The sequence below is a fragment of the Phalacrocorax aristotelis genome, chromosome 2, assembly GCF_949628215.1.
Source record: "Phalacrocorax aristotelis chromosome 2, bGulAri2.1, whole genome shotgun sequence".
In the NCBI taxonomy this organism is placed as follows: Eukaryota; Metazoa; Chordata; class Aves; order Suliformes; family Phalacrocoracidae; genus Phalacrocorax; species Phalacrocorax aristotelis.
This window is the reverse complement of record NC_134277.1, coordinates 68,003,092-68,023,968: the sequence shown is the minus strand read 5'-3', so window position 1 is coordinate 68,023,968 and position 20,877 is coordinate 68,003,092. Positions and strand designations below refer to the sequence as shown.

General features: G+C 46.4%; 1 protein-coding gene across 1 annotated transcript in view; it reads right to left on the bottom strand.

The window, feature by feature from the left end:
- Positions 1-14,662: 14,662 nt before the first annotated feature.
- Positions 14,663-20,877, bottom strand: part of MBOAT1 (membrane bound glycerophospholipid O-acyltransferase 1) — a 72,144-nt gene continuing 65,929 nt past the window's right edge. The window contains exon 13 of the mRNA XM_075083924.1: positions 14,663-19,933. Coding sequence (XP_074940025.1) covers positions 19,843-19,933 — 91 coding nt within the window. The 3' untranslated portion in view covers positions 14,663-19,842. The remainder of the gene's footprint in view (positions 19,934-20,877) is intronic.

The window sequence follows — 20,877 nt, the reverse complement described above, 5'->3', positions numbered from 1 at the left end:
ATGATTGATTCTGCCTGATGTTGGCTTCATTTTACTGTCTGAGAGTGGACAAAATGTGAGGTGGTGGAAAAAGCAAACTTCAAAAAAAAGTCAGTGCTGTCTGTCCCCTGTGGGTTACAGTGTAACCCAACCATGGCGTTGGTCGCTGCCTGTAGAGGGAGCAGTGCAGAAGGATGGTGCAGTCCTTATCGAGCTAGAGAAAAATCATTGCTGTGAAGCCGTGGAGGCCATCCAAGGGGTGGCCAGCTGGGGTGCACCTTCAGCTCACCTCAGCGGTGCATCAGGGCTCCCATCTGGTCCCTGGCCCTGGATGTAGAACAGGGAAGAGTAGCGAGTAGGAGGGGTTGTATCTACCTTGCCATGCTGGTGAAAAGCTGCTACCCACCCAAACCTTCCACATTTCAGGGTGCACGCAGGCAGCTGTGGGGAATTTGGGCACTCCACAGGCAGCAGCAGTGGGAGGCAGCAAAAGAGAAAAGAAATTGAGGGAGGAAAGCCTTTCCAAATCAGGGAGTCTGTAGTAGTGATGTAGAGCTGCTCTCAAGTGAGAAGGTAATCCTGAGAGAGAGAGAGACAATATGAGTGTAAGTGTGCATGCACGTGTGTGTGTGTGCACAGTTGTGTGTGGTGCATGCGCACAGCAGGCAGCAGCAGCAGAGCCTTATTTATTGTGACAAAATGAACAGCCCCCAGGATGCTCATCCAGCAGCTAATTTCTCATCTTATCTATTATGTGAATGAGATGGGAAAACAGTTTCCTGTTTTTCACAGATATCGCTAACATGAAAGATACAGAATGAATTCCCTTGAAAGCCATGCAGTCAGATCCAGCCACAGACTCATTTGTTTCAATGGAAGGAATTAATGCAGTCAGGGCTGCCCATTGATGGGAAACAAGTCTATAAAGCTCTCTATAGAAGCAAATGTGCTGCCACCACCTCCAAAACGGATGAAGAGCTTGGCGGACACTGCCTCCCCATTCATTGATAGCACACATGCAGACGCACGTTTGTGCACCACACAAGCACACACATTTAAACCTTGTCCAAAAAAGGTATTTCCAGTGTTATAATGCAGCACCGGTGCTACCTGAAAAGGGCAATTTATACCATGGGGTTACCCCCACCAAAGAAAACCTTTGTCTCTAGGGCTTTTCTAGGGGTCTTACTCCAGGTGTAAGGGTAAGGAGCGATGGGTGTGCTGAAGAACCAGCCCCCAGTGCTCAGAGTTTAGGGTCAGTCTTTAGAAAAAGTCCCACATTAGGGGCAAACAGAGGGGCTGGGCTAGCTATATTAAAGCCAGGCTGTCATGAAAGAAGGCCCTACATCTCTTTTAAAACATAAACTCAGAGGAAAGCCTATTTAAAAAAAAAAGAAACCAAAACAAAAAGAAACAACCCTGTTTGTGTATGTCCAAGGCAGTCAGTGGCCATGACCTTGCTGCAGCTATGCCTATGCATGTGTGTCATGGAGCAGAAAGTGCAATATCATGTTAACACTTCTCAGGCCATTTCTGCCCATTTTGTGTTGGTTTTCACCTCTTTACTTTTCCCAGCAGAGGGAGCAGCGGGGCTTGGATGAAAAGAAGGGGAGGAGGTTCCAGTCTCATGGCAGAAAGCAGGCAAAACCTGATAAACCTGGCAATAACCTCACCACGGTAACACCTTCTCTGAAAACAGGTCCCATAGTGGTGGCACCCACTCTGGTGCTGTCGGCAGCGCAGGGGGACTCTGCAGCGCAACTGGTGAGGTGCCAAGCTGACCCACCACCCGTGGGGTGGGGAACCACAGCCTCACAGGCATGGGAACAGGGGAAGGGAGATGGAAGAGCAGAAGGGAGATGGTGGGCGCTGAGGGCGCTGCCCATGAGCTGGTATTGTGGCCATGGCAGGCACACCACTGGGGACGGGCTGCCTGTGTGGGGTGAGCTCTTCTAGGGTTGCTGCTCCTTTTGCGGCTCTTGCTCACATTACATGGGACCTTACTGCCACAAAAGTCGTGTCCCCACAACCTCCACTCCCTTCGTGCAGACAAGCCGAAAGTCTGAGAGGCAGCCCCCCTTAAAAGGCCTTGTAACAGTCCTTTTGCTTCTTTTTCCTCCTTCAAAGGCACAAATGGGAGTAAGGGGAAGGGGAGGACCCAGTCTCCTTGAGGGCAGGACAGCTTCTCAAAGGGCAGTCCCACCCCAGCCCCAGACGGGAGGCAGAATGGTGCTGGACATGAAGTATCGCTTTTGACCATATCAGCATGAGATATGCACAGCCGCATCACACCACATACAGATGTACTTCCCTCAGCTACATGCAACAGACCATGACCTCCATTCCCAGTGTCCCCACCTGTTTCCCTCCTTCTTAAATTTGGGCTCTTACCCCTCCTGTTTTTTTATTACTGGACCTAGAGCCAGCGGGAGTTTTCTGCCCTCCTTCAGTCAAAAGCACTCTTACCCCATGCAGGTTTAAGTGCATCTTCTGACCTGCTATAGCTGGGGTAAGAGGGAGAGGCACCTGCCCCCTACAGCAAGACTAGGCTTTGACCCACAAGCCAAGTGATGTACCAAGTGTGCAGGCATCCCTGCCTACTGCCTTTTCATTGCTAGCAGCTGATGAGTCCAGATGATGCCTGGTGTCAGAGGCTGGGTAATAGTGAGTAAACAACCTGCAAGAAAGGGGAGCAAGAAGGAGAAGTGGGAAGGGGAGGAAGAGAAAGCTGAAGAAGTTTAAAAGAAATGAGAAGAGACAACTCTTATACTTTAGTACACTAAAAAGAGATGCTTCAGCTACACTGCAGCAAGGAACTAGTGTAGAAGAAATGAAAATAAATTCAGCCTACAGTCCTAATGAAGTAAATTCCAGAGTGGGCTGAGACCTTAACTAGTATAAATGAGGATCATTATCTTCACTCTGCAATTCTGTTCAGCACAGGGCAAGGAGTGTGGAGGTAGGAGGGGATGACCAGGGGTGTGATGGTGTGAAGTACAGCCCTGCCACCCTGCTGTTGTCCCATGACAAGGAGACTTAGGCAAAGGGCCAGCGACAGAGTTCTGTGCGAGCCGTGTGGACCATCTGCAAGCTTCAGCCATCCCAGGTTTTGTGCCAGCTCTCAGACCAGTCAGGAGAAGAGTTTCTGGATGCCAGGCTGGCAGGAGGAGTGGTGGTTTTCTAGAGGGACAGGGGTGCAAGCTGCTTTGCATTGTTTCCCCGTGCATCCTGCCAGGCCACAGGAACCATCATTGCCTGCCTCGGAGGCTTGTTCAGCCTCAACCATCTTCCTTTTCCCAGCAGTGCCTGCTCAGGCTGTTGGGCTCAGCCCTTGCCACCCTGGAGCCTGGATTGAGGAATGAGGTAAGAAACAACAGGTGCAAAATAAAGTGCTTCTCACCTGCCCAGGTTGGCTTACTGCTTACCCCCAGGGTGAGTGAGGTGGGCACTATTTTGAAGCTTCCTGCTTCTATACAAAAAAAATTAAGCTATGCATTGGTGCAAAGCAGAGCAGCACATCTGCTCAGCAAAGTGGGTCCCTGGGAACAACCTCCCCCCTCATCCCGCTAGCAGGACAGAGACTCCTCAGTGCAGCCAGAGAGCAGTTTAAGCTGCCCATCGCGCCTGCGCCTGGCCCAGCCAGGCTCACCTGGGAGGCTACCTCTCCACACCAGCCATCCATCTCCTCCTGACAGCAGCGCCTGGCCACTCTCCCACAGACCTGTGATTTATGTGGCGTGGAACTTGCCACCACCAGAAATTAAAATTACCTCAAGATTTCCCTTATTCAATGTTAAACCTAGGTGCTTGCTGCCCGACCTCCTAGTCTTCTTCTGACCCCTCCTTCAGCTCTTCCCTTGCTCCTCTCAGAGGAGTGATGAAAGGGACATGGTAATATGGCAGAAACCCTCTCTTCAGCCTGTCCATCACCATATCTTCATGTTCATATTTAATATCAACATCATGGCTTATGAACTAAAAACCCCTCATCAATCTCAGGCAGGTGTTACATATAAGTATGCAGTGACTTACAAGCTGGAGCCTTGATAGGTCTAGAGAAAATAAAGCCATGATACAATAAATTTGCTGTTGCCTTAAATAAAAAACTAAACAGGATTCTGCCTTTAACATTTCTCTAAGACCTAGGCAAAAGTCTCTCATCCAGATTCAATGGAGACGTGTACCTCACATAAGTGGCTCTGCTGCAGGTCAGGGTAGTGACGATAGAATTTCAGAGTGAAATTCTAATGAAAAACTGAATGTTTTACCCAATTTAATCTTTTTAGTAATGATCTCAATAGAAGTCCCATTAAAAAGGTACTGAAATGACATAAAAATGAGTTAGGCGTTTTCATCCCAGAACATGTTGGCATTTTGAGGTCATATTTTGGAGTTTTGAAAGGAAATTTGAGAATCTAATGTCAAAATGTTTTTAGGTGGTTCATTTCAGCTATTTGTGTTACTTACCAATCACATCAGGATATTTCTGATAACTGACATCAAGGAATACAATAAAATTGTAATAATTATCTCCCAAATTAAAAAAATCACCAAGTGAACTAGTTCTGAAATGCTACAAGGCAAATTTCCAAAAGTGAAATTTCAGACAAAATATTTAAACAAACATATTTCTGGTTCAAACAGGGTAGAAATAACACACCCAGTGAACTGAAAATTGTTTCAGCCATCTGTGGTGAAGGCTTGCATCTGAGCACTGCTCCCAAGCAGGCAGGCAGTGTGCTCGCTTCTCTCAGAGGACGAAGGCACACACTGAGGTAGGAGGTCCTCTATGTGACCTCTCCCGGTTTGGTCTGTGTGGCTGTAGGAGAGGGAAAAGGGTGAAGGAAGATGAATAAGAGCTCTAGCAATCCACTTGTTAAAAAAAAAAAAAAAAAAGGATGTTTCATCCTACTTCAGTGCACAGGACTGCAGTGTGCACAGTGTGGCTTTTTGCATGCTAGAAAACCAATCCAGATGCTCATTTTCACCATCATGCCACAGTAAGTGACTCATCTTCAATCTCAGCCAGACCTGGGGACAAGGGTTAGGCCAGAGTTCACATGAGGTTTTGTTCATCTTAATTTTTCTCAGTAAGGCTGGACCAGAGAGAGTTGGATTTGGGTGGCATTGTTTTTTTCAATTTTTAATTCACAACATTGGTGTAGCTTTAATGGGTTTCCTCGATTGCTTCACATCTAAGTTAGTGAGATTCGGACAAGCTCAGTGAAATCTAACTCAAACTACCACATCAAATAAACTAACCTTGCCCTGAAAAAACTTTTTCTTTCTCCTGCTCCGAGAAAAAGTCACCCACAATATCGCACTGGAGGTATATGATCCAAAGGGGTTATGATAAATGCGCCAAACCTTTCTTGATGTTAAGTACGCCTTGCATCAGGACCACAAGTCTTGCAGGTGTGGTGGTACCTCCTCCTTTTCAAAAGGAGCGGCGGCTGCTTTTGCTCTCAGCATGCACACATCCTTAGTGCGTGCGCTAAGTGCTATGGAGCACATTTTGCAAGTAATTCTCTGTAAGTGCTTGCACAAATCAAGTTTACCAGCACTTTCAGGAGCAGTTAACAGACTTCAGGGAAAAGCCCTGCAAGTTCCAGGGTAGCTGGTGTCAGATGGTCTCCACAGCTCCAACCTGAAAACTCAAAGTCATCCAAAATACCAGCTTGGGAAAGACCCTATATGAGGTACAACTCCTTCACCCAGTCTGGGGAGGAGCAGAGTTATCCATCAGTCCCATCACATGCTGGTTTCAGCCTGGCTTACGACTGTGCCAGGAGCAGACAGGAGGATGGATGTATCCTCCCTGGAGCACTGCCCTGGGCGGCTCACGTTGCCTTGCAAGCCATCCCCAAAAAGAGTCTTCTCTGGCAGGTGCCCCTGGAGCCACCCCCAAGGTGCCATGCCTTGAAGTCCCCCCCAACACTGGGGAAGCAGCCTGACTTATCCTGGCCGAAGGTCTGATTCCTGATACTGAATTTCACTGCTCGGGAATTTTTGGTGCCTCAGGTACCCAGATGGAAAAGGCCACAGAAACAAGAATATGGACATCCCAAAGATGGTCCTCCCCTCTTTGAATACAATTTTCTTTTGTTTTAAAATCCAGGACAAAGGTGGTTTCAACAAAAGCAGTGTGCCTATCCAATACTAAACAGAGAAGGAAAGATTTGAAATGACTGGTTAAAACCAGAAGGACCCAGTACTGCTATTATATTTATTATAATCTACATTATTTTAGGGGGGATGTGGTAATTTACAAACTTAAGAAGACCAGATCTCTGCTCTGAGGATCTGTTTTAGTTTAAATTAGGCAGACCAAGCATAAACAAGTTTGGGTAACACGAACATCTAGAATTTAAATAGTAAATATTAAAAAAAAAAAAAGTACTGCTTGAGGCCACATCCTTTAATTGACAGCAGTTCAAAGGAAACTTTCCCAGGGGTAAGCCATTTCATAACTGCCTGCTGTGGGATTCTTCTCTGTTCCCCTGAAGCATCTGGCTCCAGCAACTGCAGCGATAGGGCTCGGAGGTTGGCGAGCCAGCTGCTGAGTCTTCTACTTTGACATCTGACATCTCCTCTCAGCCATTTCTTCTCAGGTCTGACCACAAAGGGGGTGGGTCCCCAAAAGGTGGTGCAGAACAAGAGGGAAGGCCAGAGGAAAAGTCCACCCAACTACAACATACTGCAGAAGGGGTCAGGGTGGGGAAGTCTGAGCCGGTCATGAGTCAGGCCCTGGACAAGGATGCTGGAAACCTGGATTTCATCCCATCTTTGACCTTGGACAAGTTCCTCTGTCTCCATTTGCCTGCTTCCACTCCCAAATGTCATCTGCCTTCATTATGTTGATTATAAAACTCTTCAGGGCCACAACTGGCTCTTGCTGCACGCTTGTGCAACACTGCACGCTAATCCTCACTCAAATCTGCTGGTATTGTTGGTAGTGAAAAAAAAAAAAAAAAGGTGTAGGCACTTCAAAATCTGAAAAAATGTTTAAAGACAGGCAACTGCAGGGAGTTCAAGTGAGCATCAGCTAAAGATCTGATTTCCAGTGTTGCTACTAATTATTACACACGAAAAATAGCTTAGAAAACCCAAACCTGGCTTTGAATAATCTTTCAAGGATGGCTGGGACACATTTTTCACCTGGGAACAACACAGAATTTTTGCATTAAAAACAATTTAGTTGGAAAAAATAACACTTTTCAGGTTTTTCCCTCCTTTTTGCAAAAATTTGTCATCATTTTTAACAAAATTAGCACCAAAGTTACTATTGAGTGGTTTTGCTCTCTGAAAAAAAAATACTTTCAGTAAATTAAATATCTCAAGAGTTATTCTGCTAACAAATTTCACTAAACGATGGATGCTGTGGCCTATTTCACAAGAAATGAAAAAACGTTCCTGCACAATGAAAATAACTTGGAAAGTTCAAAATTTGATGAAGCTGTTTTCCCGTATTGAGGCCTGCTCTATTTTTCATGTAGTGTTGACAAGAGCTAGATGAGAAAGAAATTCGGTTTCCATCATCTATTCAATCTCTGGCCTCTCTAACGATTAGCAAGAGCGTCTGCTTCACTGGTGTTTTCTTGTTAAGTAGAAACTCGTCCCACAGAAACACAACTCGAAACTATCAAATCATTTCACATCTGACAGATGGTAACAGCTATCCATGCAGCCCTCAGCTCATTTTAGCCTGCGATGTGGAGGTAAGAACTGCTGTGTCATGATCAGACTCTGCACATTTCATCCATCCTTGAAGATTTCCTCTCTGAAATAAAGGCACAAAAAAGCTGCAGTCACACAAACCCACTGGTAAAGCCAGCTTACACCCAACGCTTTGCTCTGTCTTGCAATTAACTTCTTCGTTAGGAAATATATTTTTAAAACCTTTTCAAGGCAAATTGAATTCTCTGTTTATGGCTCCCCCTAACTGAATTATCCACACACACAAAAAGGTGAGCAGCAATAAGAGAAAGTTCAAAGACTCGGTAGAGCTTCTGAAATCCTGATGAAGCTGTTCCTCACAACAAGGAAGATTCCTCAGCATTGTCCTGTTGATTTATAAAATGACTTTTTTCAAAGCAAACAAGCCAGAACGCCGAGGGGCATGGTGATGAGCAAGACTAGGTGGAAGCCCATGTACTCTGTGCACCTCATTACAGTTTCAGCCCGGCAAGCTACTGACCAAACATCGCCGCTCTGTAATGGCCATTCAACAGCCTCTTTGGAAGCAATTTAAGGCCTTAATCTAGTGTCTGAGACAGGTAACGTTAACCAACACCTATAATGGCGGGCTCAAAGTGGCATCCAAGCATGCCGAGGCACAGACTGTGTGAAAATCTCTCATGGAGGTCTGGGGTGCCTCCAGAGGCGAGCGGTGCGAGGGAAGCCCCTTTGCTGCTGCACTAGCTTTGTGCACAGAGGGCTTTCCTCTCTGGGACTGCCCGTTCGGCCTCTGCCATACACACTAAATCCACTGGGGAGGAAAAAGACAGTATGCTGGATGGAGGTTAGCTGGCCATGAACTCTCAGCCTTGTCCCTCACAGATGTTTGGCCCCTTCAGGATAATTTCTAGACTGGACTTTAGGTGCTGCTTTGAAAGGACCAGAATGAAAAGGCAACATTTCCAAATGCTCCTCACTAGCATTTCTGGGACAGCCATGAAACACACGTGACATTACAAATCACTCTTCACACTGTGCCACCATCCAGCCCCTTCAATACCTCACTTGCACTTACAGAACAATGTTCACCTACACATGCAGCCAAAAAAAGTTTGAATTCAGAAAACTTTCATATAAACTACCCTAAAAAAAACCTTCAATACACTAACATTTTCTAGTTCCTGGTACAGCGACTCTCATGAAGCTGTGGCGTTCAAGGAGGGTTTGTATGCAGCACACAGATAAGTCGTTATCTGGACAATTTTTCTTGTGAGGCTTTTTTTCTGCTTCATTGAAACGCCTCCACTGTACTGCCCTTGCCTTAACCTTTGGGGCACTAACAAAGGGCAAGCGATGAAGAGCCCATAACATTGTGGAAATAAAATATGAAAAAACCCACTTATGCAAAAGGAAGAAAAAAAATAAACAAAATGCAACCTGAGGTTTTACAGAAAGCTGCAGAAAACTTGTCTTCGGGGCTGGAAGCGAACCAAATGCATTTGCCTCAGATTAAGGAGAACTAAATCCATCTATGTGCAAGCTGCAGTACTTTAGCCATCAGTACCCTTTCACCGATACAAAATATAGTGGCGACTGCATATCGTTAGTGGTTGGCAATACTGAAAATATATACATACCTTCTCCTATCTAACCTGCTAGCGAGCGGAAGGTCTGTTCATTTTTACTTTTAGGCACAGAGAGGAAATCTTCAGGGTTTATTTTAAACACACAGAAAAAAGAAAGATGGATACTTCTACGTTTACCTGTGAAAACGCAGGAAAGACAGGAAAAAGGGCCCCAGCCCTCTGCTCTCTTTTTCATTTGCTTTTGCAGCCGCATCTGCAACGAAATCCCTGGTTTCTACGTTTAGGGTTGTTTTTTTTTAAAACCTCCGTTCCCAAATTCTTGAGGGAGCACTGCCACCTACCGGGGTACCGCGGGGCTGTGGGGGTACCCCGGGGCTGTGGGGGCACCCCCTCCCCATCCTCCCTGCACCCAGCAAAGTATTACTCGGGGGAGGGGGCGGGGAAACGAGGGATCCGTGCTTCCCGCCGCCACTGCCCGGAGGGGGGCGGTTGTTACGCTGCTGACTGAAGGCCTCCTTTTGACTGAAGGTTGAAGATTTTTCTTTGCCGAGGGGTTGCAGCCCCGAAGAAAAGGCAGTGGAGGGATCCGGGTGGGGGGTGACGTGGATTGCTCATCTTTTCAGCGCATCAGTCCTGTCCACTCACTGTTTGATTCCCTTCACCACAGTACCACATATTCTGCTTGAACACTTAGTGGTATTTGGTGTTATTAATTTAATTTAATTACAGCAACCTTCCTTGGCATCACCGGCGGATGCCCGGTTATTTCCTACACCGCCCGCTGCGCTGCTGCCCCGCTGTTCAGCCCTGAGCTGGACACCCAACTTTCATGCTTCTGCCCTAGGGTGCCAGGCTGGGAGGCGGCGGTACCCCCAGCTACACACCCACCTGCTCAAGGAAGTGGCAAAATCCTGCCACACGCTGTGACAGGCCACTCAGGTGCTGGAGGCCTGAACTAGGAGCAGTAAAGCAAGAGCTCTGAAAAAAAACTCCTGTTTTCCTCTGAGTGTTTGTGTGCGTGTAATTTCCATAATAATTGTGTCTGTTGTCTGCAGACATGAATTCATTACAGCAGGAGGTAAGAGAACAGCCAGCGTCAATATACATTTCAAATTCCTTGCTACAGACTTGATTTATAAGGCACAACCTGAAACACTGACTAGCTGGTTGCCTTTCAGTGAACTGAATTTAGCACGATAGCTGAGAGGACTGAAAAACAAATGAGCAATTTTTTTTTTTTTTAAAGCGCTCCAGCTCTGTATTTCTGTATTTTTCATTTTTAAGGGTCGCTAGCTGTGTTCTGGGTAACCCCCTGCTCCCCTCACTCCAGCCCCCTCCTGTCTCCCGTGCATGCTCCATCGGCACTTGCACTAATCCAGGCCTGAAAGTTGTAAACTGATTCACAGTAATGCAGTCACCCAGGGGCAGAATATTCAAGGAACAAATGAATTAATCTTCTTGGAGCCTCCATGCCAACCTGCATAAAAGCCCACAGCTCAGAGCAGTGGCGACGACGGGCGCAGGCTGGCCCCTTGGCTGACCATAGGCGCCGGGTCTCACAGCAAGTGCCGCGGCCACCCTGGGTGCTGCCAGACACGCGCGTGGAGGCTGCCGGCCACACGCCCACGTGAAACGGCACGTGCCCTCGCACAGGTGCTCTTTGAAGAACTCCAGCATATAGAAATAGGTGTAATAGGAAGAGGGAGCCCCGCAGAAAGAAAGAGGTCTGCAGTCATTGTAAATGGACCTTCACGGCAACAACAACAAGTAAAAAAAAAGCTTTCAGGGAGAAACAGAAAATAATGTTTTGCAATTACAGTCCACAGCTGCCGCAGCTCCAGCATGCGTGCTATACACAGGTGCAGCTATTATAGCAATGAATAGCATGCACTAAAGGTGCCATCCATATGGGTAATAATACGAGGGCTGAAAAGGTATTTTCATTTGCAGCCTGATGCTGGAAAGGAAAAAAAAGTAGGCTATCTCTCAGCCACCCAGGACTCAGCCTTATCTGAAGCAGTGGAATGCTGGGTGGGCCGGTGTGTACTGGCAGAGGAGCTCCTTTCACCATCGGACTGGAGAAAGGCTCCTGATGCACCAGGTAATGTCCGAGTTGAGACCATGAGGCTTTAGTCAGTAGGAAAACTGGCAGCTTTTTCTCTTTCTTTGTTATGAATAGAAAGTTTATAGAAGTTTCTTCCCTTTGTGTCATTTGAAACACCTGAACTGTGAAAGGTACTTGGGAGTAGGGGAAAGGCAGCAGTCTCTCCTCTGGTCTCTTCCCCCACCCAGCACGCATGCTCTGGCAGCACCACTTTGCTGACTTGTGCGGCAGGGTCCCTCACGGGTGTGAACAAGGGAGAACTAGATGCAGAAAGATGCCTGTGGGACCCCTTCATCAATATTTTGCTTTCTTGCCTCCTCCCCATGTCAGGCCCATGCAGTGGCAGCGGGGGCCAGACTGTGTGACCTCCAGAGATCCCCCCAACCTCAGTTACGCTGCTTCTGCGACTGCAGAGTGGCTGAGTGCTATTTGGCTCTGTTGTGGCTTATGGCAGCTCACGGCCAGGCTCCGCTGTTGTAGACCTGTGACTCCAGAGGCACAGGACAGTTATTTCTCCGCAGCCTGGTTCATCCCCTCAAATGCTGTCACCATGGGACAGCTCTTGGAGAGTAAGAGGGTGTCCCTTGGAACACAGACTCAGCAACCCATGGCTACCCAGGCAAATGCTTTCCGGACTGCTTTACCTCACACACCCTTTCTTTCATCAGAAAGGGGAGCTGCTAAAGATACTTAGCAGAGAGCTAAGTGAAAAGCAGAAAAGGGGTTACCCAGTGCAGTCTGGCATCTTGCCCCACGGTGAGCTTTTTTTTTTGATCTGTAGGCCACTAGACATTTTTCCACTGGCAGTGAAGATGCCTAAATTGCAAATGTAAGACTCCTACATCACGTTTACCTTTTCCTCACAGAACTCTTAGCAGTTGTCCACAGACTCAGAAGCATTCACAGGTGATAGACCCCTAACTTAGTATGTAACGCGGACAGATTTCACGGGTACAAGGATGTCCTCACCCTCCCTTGCCTCTGCCAGCTCTAAGCCTGTGCCAAGGTCCATGTTGCCACAGAGCCAGCTAGTTTAAAGCTACCATAAATAAGTTCACATGAGCTACTGTCACCGTTTTGACTTGCAATCCAGACACAGACCAAACCCTTTTTTCCTTTTTTTTTTTTTACCTGACATAGGAAAAAACCCAAATGCTGTGTTGCTTGTCACTTCGGCCTCAGCGCTCCCCCTGGGCTTCAGCTGGGCTTTCATGGAACAGCCCCAGCCCCACAAGCCAGCCAAGCACCAGGACACGGGCAAGAGGCTCAGGACTGTCCTACTGGGATTGCCTGACCCAGCACAGCGTGGGGCAGGGGTGTCATATCTGAAGTGTAGCCCCATCCTCTGCACCCCAGGGTGCTGGGGAAGGGTCCGGATGTTTTCAGACCGACAGTGCCAGGAACCTGCTGAATGCAGGCAGGGGAAATATTACCCCCGGCACCAAGGCAAAAAGCATCCTCCGGATTCCTGAACGTGTCCCAGTTCACCAAAGTAGGCAGAACCAAGGTCTTTTTACAGGCCTTAAAATTGAGGGAGGCATTAAAATTAATTTGAAAACTTCGCAGGAAGCTGGCATAATGAAAACAAAAGTGGATTGATGCACTGGCTGGCATACCCTCGCCCTGGGAAAGAGCTCAGGCAGCCGCTTCCAGAAAAGCTGGAGCCTGCTGGAAGAGAGCACAAAACAGAAAACACTGCTCAAAGGAAGATCGCAGACAAAGTGGCAATGTGGAAGAAATTAAAATGATTAATACAATGCCTGAAGTGTGCAGGGGACTACAGAAGATTTAAAAAAAAGACCCTGGATTTGATTTTCCACTGCCCTTCAGCAGCAACAGTCATTTTATACCAGCATAAAGTGGGAGCGCAATCTTCATGGCACAGAACAAGTGCACTTTATGTTGCCTTTCTCTCTATTTTCCTGCTGCAGAGATCCCAGGGAAAGGGTTAATCAAGGCTATTTGTCCCTGACCACTGGGGCTTGGAGCCTAAGCTAGGACACAGACCATAAACAACAGACAAAGGGAGAGGGACGCCACTGAGGAGGACTGCCACATTTATCTCTGGCTACGATGGAAGAGGGCAATAAGAATAAACTGGGGGCAACATCCAGTGACCAGCTGCAGAAAAAGCAGAGAGTTACAGAAAATAAAAACTTGTTTCTTCTCTTTATTTGATGGGACTTGAGAGTTTTGCCACAATCAATCTTTTCTAATATCAAAAGCAAACCCAATTAGATAGCCTTAGATAATAAAATTTTAAGCCTGTAGTTCAGATTCAGCCAGCTCCCTATATTCTTCATAGCAGGGCACCAGCAATAAATAAATAAGTATAGATTGATAAACAGAAAAAAAAAAAACCAGGGATGAAATACTACCAAGGCCCAAACAGCAGCTTTTTGAAGTGGCACCAGCTTTCAGCAGACCAACAGTGCACTCTCAGGGCGTTCTGGGTTTGTCCTGCGAGGTGCCACGGCATTTCAGATACTGAGGTTTCTCCAGAGTGAAGAGGGTTAAGATTTCAGTTCATGCTTTCTGCTCCCTGAAAAGCTGTGGTTTGAATTAAGAGGCTTCTCACTCACATTTGCTGTGAATGGGAATATATTTCTGCTGGGTCTGTCTTCAGATCCTTGGTACAGATGAGCACCAAACCAAACTGCTGATGAGATTTTCACTACTAGTAAATTAAGCAACTTTAAAAAGGTCTAGATTACTTTTGGGATCACAATAATAGGAAAGCAGGCACATAAGACACATTTCCCTTGGTGAATTAAAAATACTTACTTTCAACCTGTGATTTACTTGCTGCATCAAGTCCAGAGCAGCTGAGATTTGTGTGTTGTACTTCACTGTACCACACAGTCACAGCCTGACAGTTTTACCAGACACAATAAATAAATCTGAACTGGTCAATACAAGGCGACAAAAATTCCAGACACACTGAAGAAAAGGAGTGACTGAGCCTGACCTCTTCCCAATATGCACAAGTATTCCTTGCTTCTGCTTTGTGGTCCATACGGCAGCATTACTATGCAGCTAAGTCTCCCTTGGGTTGTACCTCTGTGACAGGGGAAGTATGTTCTGTCTCTCTAAAGTTTTTATAAGGCTTCATAAAGATACTGGGATGTATGGTAGTTGTATGTGTATAACATGTATTTATGTATAAATATTTATGTATAATGTGTATTTATGTTCTGCGATAATGTTTGGACCAAGCTTCTAGTAGTGGAAAAAAAGGGGGGCAGTGTTCAAAGGAATAGGCTACTTCCACCGAAAACAAAAAGCAAATAAACAACACCAGAACAAACTTCACAGATAAATCTTTTAATTTATTGTTTTCAAAACAGAAGAGGAACATTTTGTATCCAAATATCCAGAATATTCTTCCAGCTCAGAAATACTTATCTCCTGACTTACAGGCTCTTGCAGCAGTCTCTGAATTCCTTAGAGTCATTAAAGGATTTTGTCCTCAAGTCATTCCCATTAGGGGAACATTCAGTTTAGAAACTTGCCTCCTGCTCAAAGTTTGCATGCGAAATTCATGCTTAAGATCCCTCCTCACCAAGTTTCAGGTCAGTGCCCTATCCACTGAAGAGACAGAGATATTTAACAATTAAATAGTCCTTTAGGCTACGTCTGTACGAGGCAGTCCAGGAGTGCTCCCCAGCCTGGGGAATCTACGTGCCCTGACTGTTTTCGCTCCAGGAAGATATGGTCTCACCCCACCCCTCCCCATGCTCCCCATCCCACAGGAAGGGAAATTGCCTGCAAGGGTCAGGAGGGACACGCAGTGCCCTCCCAGTCCCCCACTCCCGGACGGGCAGTGGGGTTTCTGGCCACAGAGCCAACCCAGCAGCATGCTGCTGAAGAGCTGGGAACAAGCCCCAGAATTATCTCAGTGTGCCTAAATACCTTGTGTAAACGTGTCTTCCACTTCATGCTAATATTAGCACGCAAGAAGTAGGAGCAACCTGAAAAGTGGGAGGAGGTAAGGGCATTTCTTTGCCTGTTCAAAGATGACACAGTTCTGCCGGTAGGAAGCAAGTTATTTTTCCATTCTCAACCTTTTGATACTAAGAATTAGCTATCCACTTTTCAGAAAACAGGGAATTAGTCTTTCCAGACTACATGCTTAACAGGGAAGAAATGAATCTTCATGAGCTCAAGACATATTCCCTCTTCTTCTCTTAGCCCCTCACCCCCTGCCTCATATCTCTTCTATGCAGTTTTTCAAATAGTTTAATAATATTCACAGGGACATTAGATTAATTGGATTTTAATTCCAAATGACTGTGAAAGCAGAGAAGTGAGTCACCAGTCCATGCTAATGAGAAGATCTATTAAGGACCCTTCTCTGATAGACACATAGGGTAGGGTTATAAATATTTCATATTCAATTAATTGAATTTTGCCCCCTGTTATATGATGCTGCCCTGGAATGTTAATCAACTGGGACCAGAGGGGAAGGGGGGGGGGGAAGAAAGAAGGGGGGGGAAATTAAAAGAGAGGCTTTAAACAACATCAGAGCCATTCCCATCCCCAAATCCTCCCAGTTCACACAGTGCCTGCACATCAGAGCAGAGGCTTTCATACAGACTGCATCTGGTTCCATACAGTGCATAAATTAATGTTAATTAATCAGACAGTCATTTTATGAAGAACTCTGTGCAAAAGGTTATTTGAGCCCTGCTGCAAATAGATTTATAGGTATAATTGCCATGTTGAATGACCCTCTGTACATAGGCTCATTAAACTGGCCATCAGTCAAGAAGTCTAATTGAGGCAAGCCAATAGCATGCCGCTGGGACCACGCGGCTGGCTGCAAACAAAACCGCTCCGCAGAAGCCGGCTCTCTGAAAGCCGCTGATAATGCCACTTGCCGTCGTCCGGGCAGTTTCTGCCACCGCCCCTCCTGCCAGCCAAAACTCTGGGCAGGAAGGAGCAAGGAGAAAGGAGAGTTCCTGTGCCCATCATGGCTTCACATAATTTGCAAAACATGTCAGGGGACTAGGCACAGCGTGGAAATGGTCTTACTGACACACCCGTGGTTTCCAAAAGCCTTTCTGGCCTTCGCAGCTGGGAACGGCTTCAATGCACAGGCTTCAAAGGCGCTGAGATGAGAAGGCGAATATAAAGACACTAAAGATTCTCAAAGACATTTCTTATTTTAAGAGTATGTCTTGATGTCATTGGGGCAGGGGGAAGTTCAGGAGGGACCAGCGTGGGACTGGAAACACGCAGGACTGGCAATCAGGCACATGCGTATACCCAGAGCAAGAGGCACTTAAGGCTGCAGTGCTCTCCAGCAGTGCCATGCAGGTCCCACGGTTACGCTGTGGCAGATGTTCATTCTCATGGTGGCTGTGTCCGGCCCTGTGGCTGCTGGGTCCAGCACAGACTCCTCCAAGAGCAGCAGGCAAACCTTGCCACCATCTCTGTTGTCAGACATGTGAAGCCACAGGCTGGCACTTCGGAAACCCACCTTTTACTCCTGTGTGTGCCGCAAGCTCATGGCTCGCGGTTCCTTGTCACAACCTCTCTGTACATCCAGTCCCCATCTAACCAATTATTTCTGTCTGCTGCCCAAAGCAATCTGTCTTTCTGCTCATGGTTTGTGTGAGGATTGTCTCTTATTTCATGTACCTGAGGGGCCCTGCACCCGAGTTTTGCATATTGAGGGCTGAAGTTCCAAGCAGTCTCTCTCTCTCTCTCTCGCATGTTGCAGATCGCATGCATGTTCATGGGCTGGGATAGGGAGGGAGCACATGGCACCCCGAGGTACCCCAAAGCATCCTGACCAGCCCCTCATGCAGCTGCCCTGTGGGGACTCATGGACTGGGCCAGCGGGTGTCAGAAATGGGTTTTTTTCTCTCTGAGTTGCTTCCCAAGACACCTCCGGGGGAAATCTGCACCATCTGCTGCACACTGGAAGGTGTCATTTAAGAATGCTGGGGCAAAAAAACCCACAGAGTGACAGACAGGTAAATCAATTAATAGACTTAGAATGTGTTCGCATTATCTATTCCTACACTTAAGTTATTCACCATGTCTCCTGAGGTTGCCTTTAGTTGTGTATCTGCCTGATCAGATATAAAATAGCCACAAAACACCATCTTTCTCAAACACAAATAAAAAAAAGCACAAGAACTAAAGTGCACTGATACAGAAGCCACCAAGCAAGAATAAATAGGCATCTTTACAAACAAAGGGAAATCCATGTCCCTTGGACCAGCCACAATGTCATAATCTGAAGATGTTTCTGATGAAGGAGGGTACCAGTGCCCATCACTGGACAAGGCAAGGGTTGCTTAGCATTTCAGGACCCTAGCAGAGTTTCCCTTCACCTTGTCCTTCAGCGACTGGTTTGGCCCGGGTACACTCCAAAAGCTTTTTGCAGTGCCACTGGGCACAGTATTTACCTGTACAGCATCTGACAGACCAGGAAATCCAGCTGTGGGTATGGCAGGGTCCTGGATCTGCTGCCTGCCATTCATGCCAGGCCCTCACGGGCAAGCTGCATGGCTCCTCATTCATGTGCAGGGAACCACCCTGCAATAGAAAAGCCTCCAAGCAAGCCTGGGGTCTCACTCTCAGAGCTGCTCTGTGGACAGACAATAAATCAAGTCCTGAGGGCAGTCTCGGGGCACTTCTCAGAACAGGTTTTCCCCCATCCTGTAGTTCCCTTCCACAGACCACGTTTGAGTCAGGTGAATGAGAGTGTACCCCAAGTTCTTAAGGCAAATAAACAGCATCTTTTCTACCATCAAGGCAGCATTTTCCTCCTGTAATAATATTTTTTTCCAATCTACAATTGGTCTTCAATTTCTCTCACTCTCCTGCCCCAAAGCAAATCACATTTGTTATTGAACGCGTGAAAACCACCAGCTACCCTGTAGTTAGCGCAGTTGCACTGCTGCAAAAACCTTTGCCTTTGCAGCATCGCCCCCTCAGCACACTCGAAACACTCGAGTGTTTGCCGAGGTCCAGTCGCCCACAGAGGGCACTACTCGTAAATGTAACCGAGCAAATGCGTTGTCACTTTATGTCACATCAGCACTCAGACGGCTGCGGTTTCCACCCAGAGCAAATAAAAATGCTTCGTGCATATTATTACTGTCATCTCCAAGAAGAAAGGGAGCAGCAGGCTGATGCTACACAAAAGAATACATTTTTAAAGCACATACTATGCATTTGTACTCGTGCTGAGATGTCAGGCAAGGCTTCCCACTTTGTGTCACAGCGGAACGCCTCTAGACGCCAAGAGCTGAAGTACCTCGGTTCAGTGACATAAGGAAAAAGAATGGTACCTCTAAGGATATTTGATATTTCAATAAGCAGCCATGCAGGTCACTTTGTCCTGGGCAAGGATGAGGACAGACATGCTCTTCCTTCATCCACAACATGTGGGCTGTAGGCATTCCTTGTAACACACTCTTAAATGTCAAAGACAAGTTTCCATTTAGTTCCTTTACCACTGCAGCCAGTAGAATATTTTTCTGAAGTCCCCAGTTCAGGGATAAGGAGATAAAGGCTTTAAATATCAGAGGCACTGACCTCCCTGGTAGGAATTTTACCACTAGACTTCCTTGGGTGTCAGGATTTCAACCCATATTTCTAAGAAAAGATCCAGATCTTGTTTGCTGAGCCTGCTTTCATGTGTGCAGAGAGGTAAATGTAGGTTTATGCAAACACCTACTAATAGAGTAAAAATCTATGGCCTTCTTACCCGCCTACCTCATTTTAAGTGATGCAAAAATCCCAGCTATGTGCAATGTATGCACACAGAACAGAGCGGCCAAAAAGGGAGGAAAAATATCTGCCCACCTTGCATCCCACTTCTGTGCTGCCTCCATTGCTTGGCATGCTCCAAGAGGACATGCAGGAATGTACTCAAGGAGGGGGACAGCTTACAGGACAATAAAAAAAGTACTTTGTGCTTCCAGGCCACTGAGGAAAGAGCCGAGCTGTTGCTTCTTTAAATACCAAACCCATAGTTAAGCTGAAATGAATTTTTACTCTTAATTCAGTCCTAAGTGCGTCTCAACTTCTAGTGTAGTTTCAATGCAGCCAAATGTACTGAAAAACAGCAGCTAGAATTTGCTTTCAGTCCAAGGGGGTGATGGTGTCTTTTTGGTATTCCTATATTTAAAATATAACCGCTGTCAATCCAGTACAATCTACCTTTTCAATTTCTGTCTGACAGTCCCATATTTCTCTCTTACAAACCACCAAAATTGTTTTTGCCTTCAGAATCTCTCTAGAATCCTCAGCTCCTCAACTTTTTGCAGCATAAGGAACCCAGAGAAAGATTAGAAACTAATAACATCTTGATAATCACAATCATGTACGTGATTCTGTAAATTTCAATCACTGAAGCACACCCTCCAATTACAATATTCCAAGTAAAGACCAAGTAATGCAAGGCCAGTTCTCAGGTTCCTGGCATTATACTTATATAACCTGAATTTCTACTTCTGCTCTTAGAGTTATATACTCCTATGCAAAGTAAATGCACGCTTCTAGCACAAGTCTCGTCCAAGTAGTAGTGGCTATTTGCAGTCTTTCTATAAAACCAGATTTTGTCCCCCTGAGGAAAAGAAAAGGAGAGGAAAATTCAGTACAACGGATTGAGAAAGGTAGTACCAAAGCTAACAGCCTTTTTTCAAAGGCATATTTTACAGTTGTTGGAATCCACTCTGTGTTAGCTTTGCAGGACTGCCATGTCTGGCTAGGTAAGCTGCCTAGTCCACAGTAATGCAGTACAGCAAAGATTTTAGACAATTTTCTCCCCCCACCCCCCATTTTAAGACTAATTCAACCAGAGAGTTTCCCTGCAAATGCAACATTTCAAAAATACCATTTCAATTTTAATTTGTGTAACATATCATATTAAATCCACACAAACAGTGCTCATTGAAACCCAGGCTTCCTGTTTTCAAGAAGTTCAGGCTGGGAAGACAACGTGAGAGAAGAGTAACAGTTTGCTCACTAGCCTTGACTAATTCATCACATTACAGAAGCTAAAACGACATCAGAAGTTGGTGCCATTAGAATTAAGCAACTTCCACTTACGTGAAACACTAGAAAAGAAACCCCACTGATAGCATCTGTCCTCTCTTGAAACATACAGTTCAGGAAGGGCTGCAGACCAGGGCACGGGCTGTACAGGCAGATCTCAGGGCGCAGAGCAGCAGATAAACCTGCAACCCTCTTTGAGTGCATTTATTTTTCAGAGCAGGTGCTAAAGCCAACCCGCTGGAAATATTTGCCTTCTGCAGGCTTGCCGAAGCCCGGAGTTGATGCATGTTACACACTGGCTCTGCTAGCACTCACAGCGATTCATTCCAGTTTCTGGGAGGTAAATGCAGAGTGGCTTCAGCCCACGGGATCCCACGGCCAGCGGCGCCCAAGACCACATCCTCCCTGGGGATGTACCCTGGCTCCCTCTCATGAGCAACAGCGCTGTCATTTCCCTCAAGGAAAACGTTAGATGCCCAAGAAGCAACCAGGGCTGGTGCCACAAGAACACAC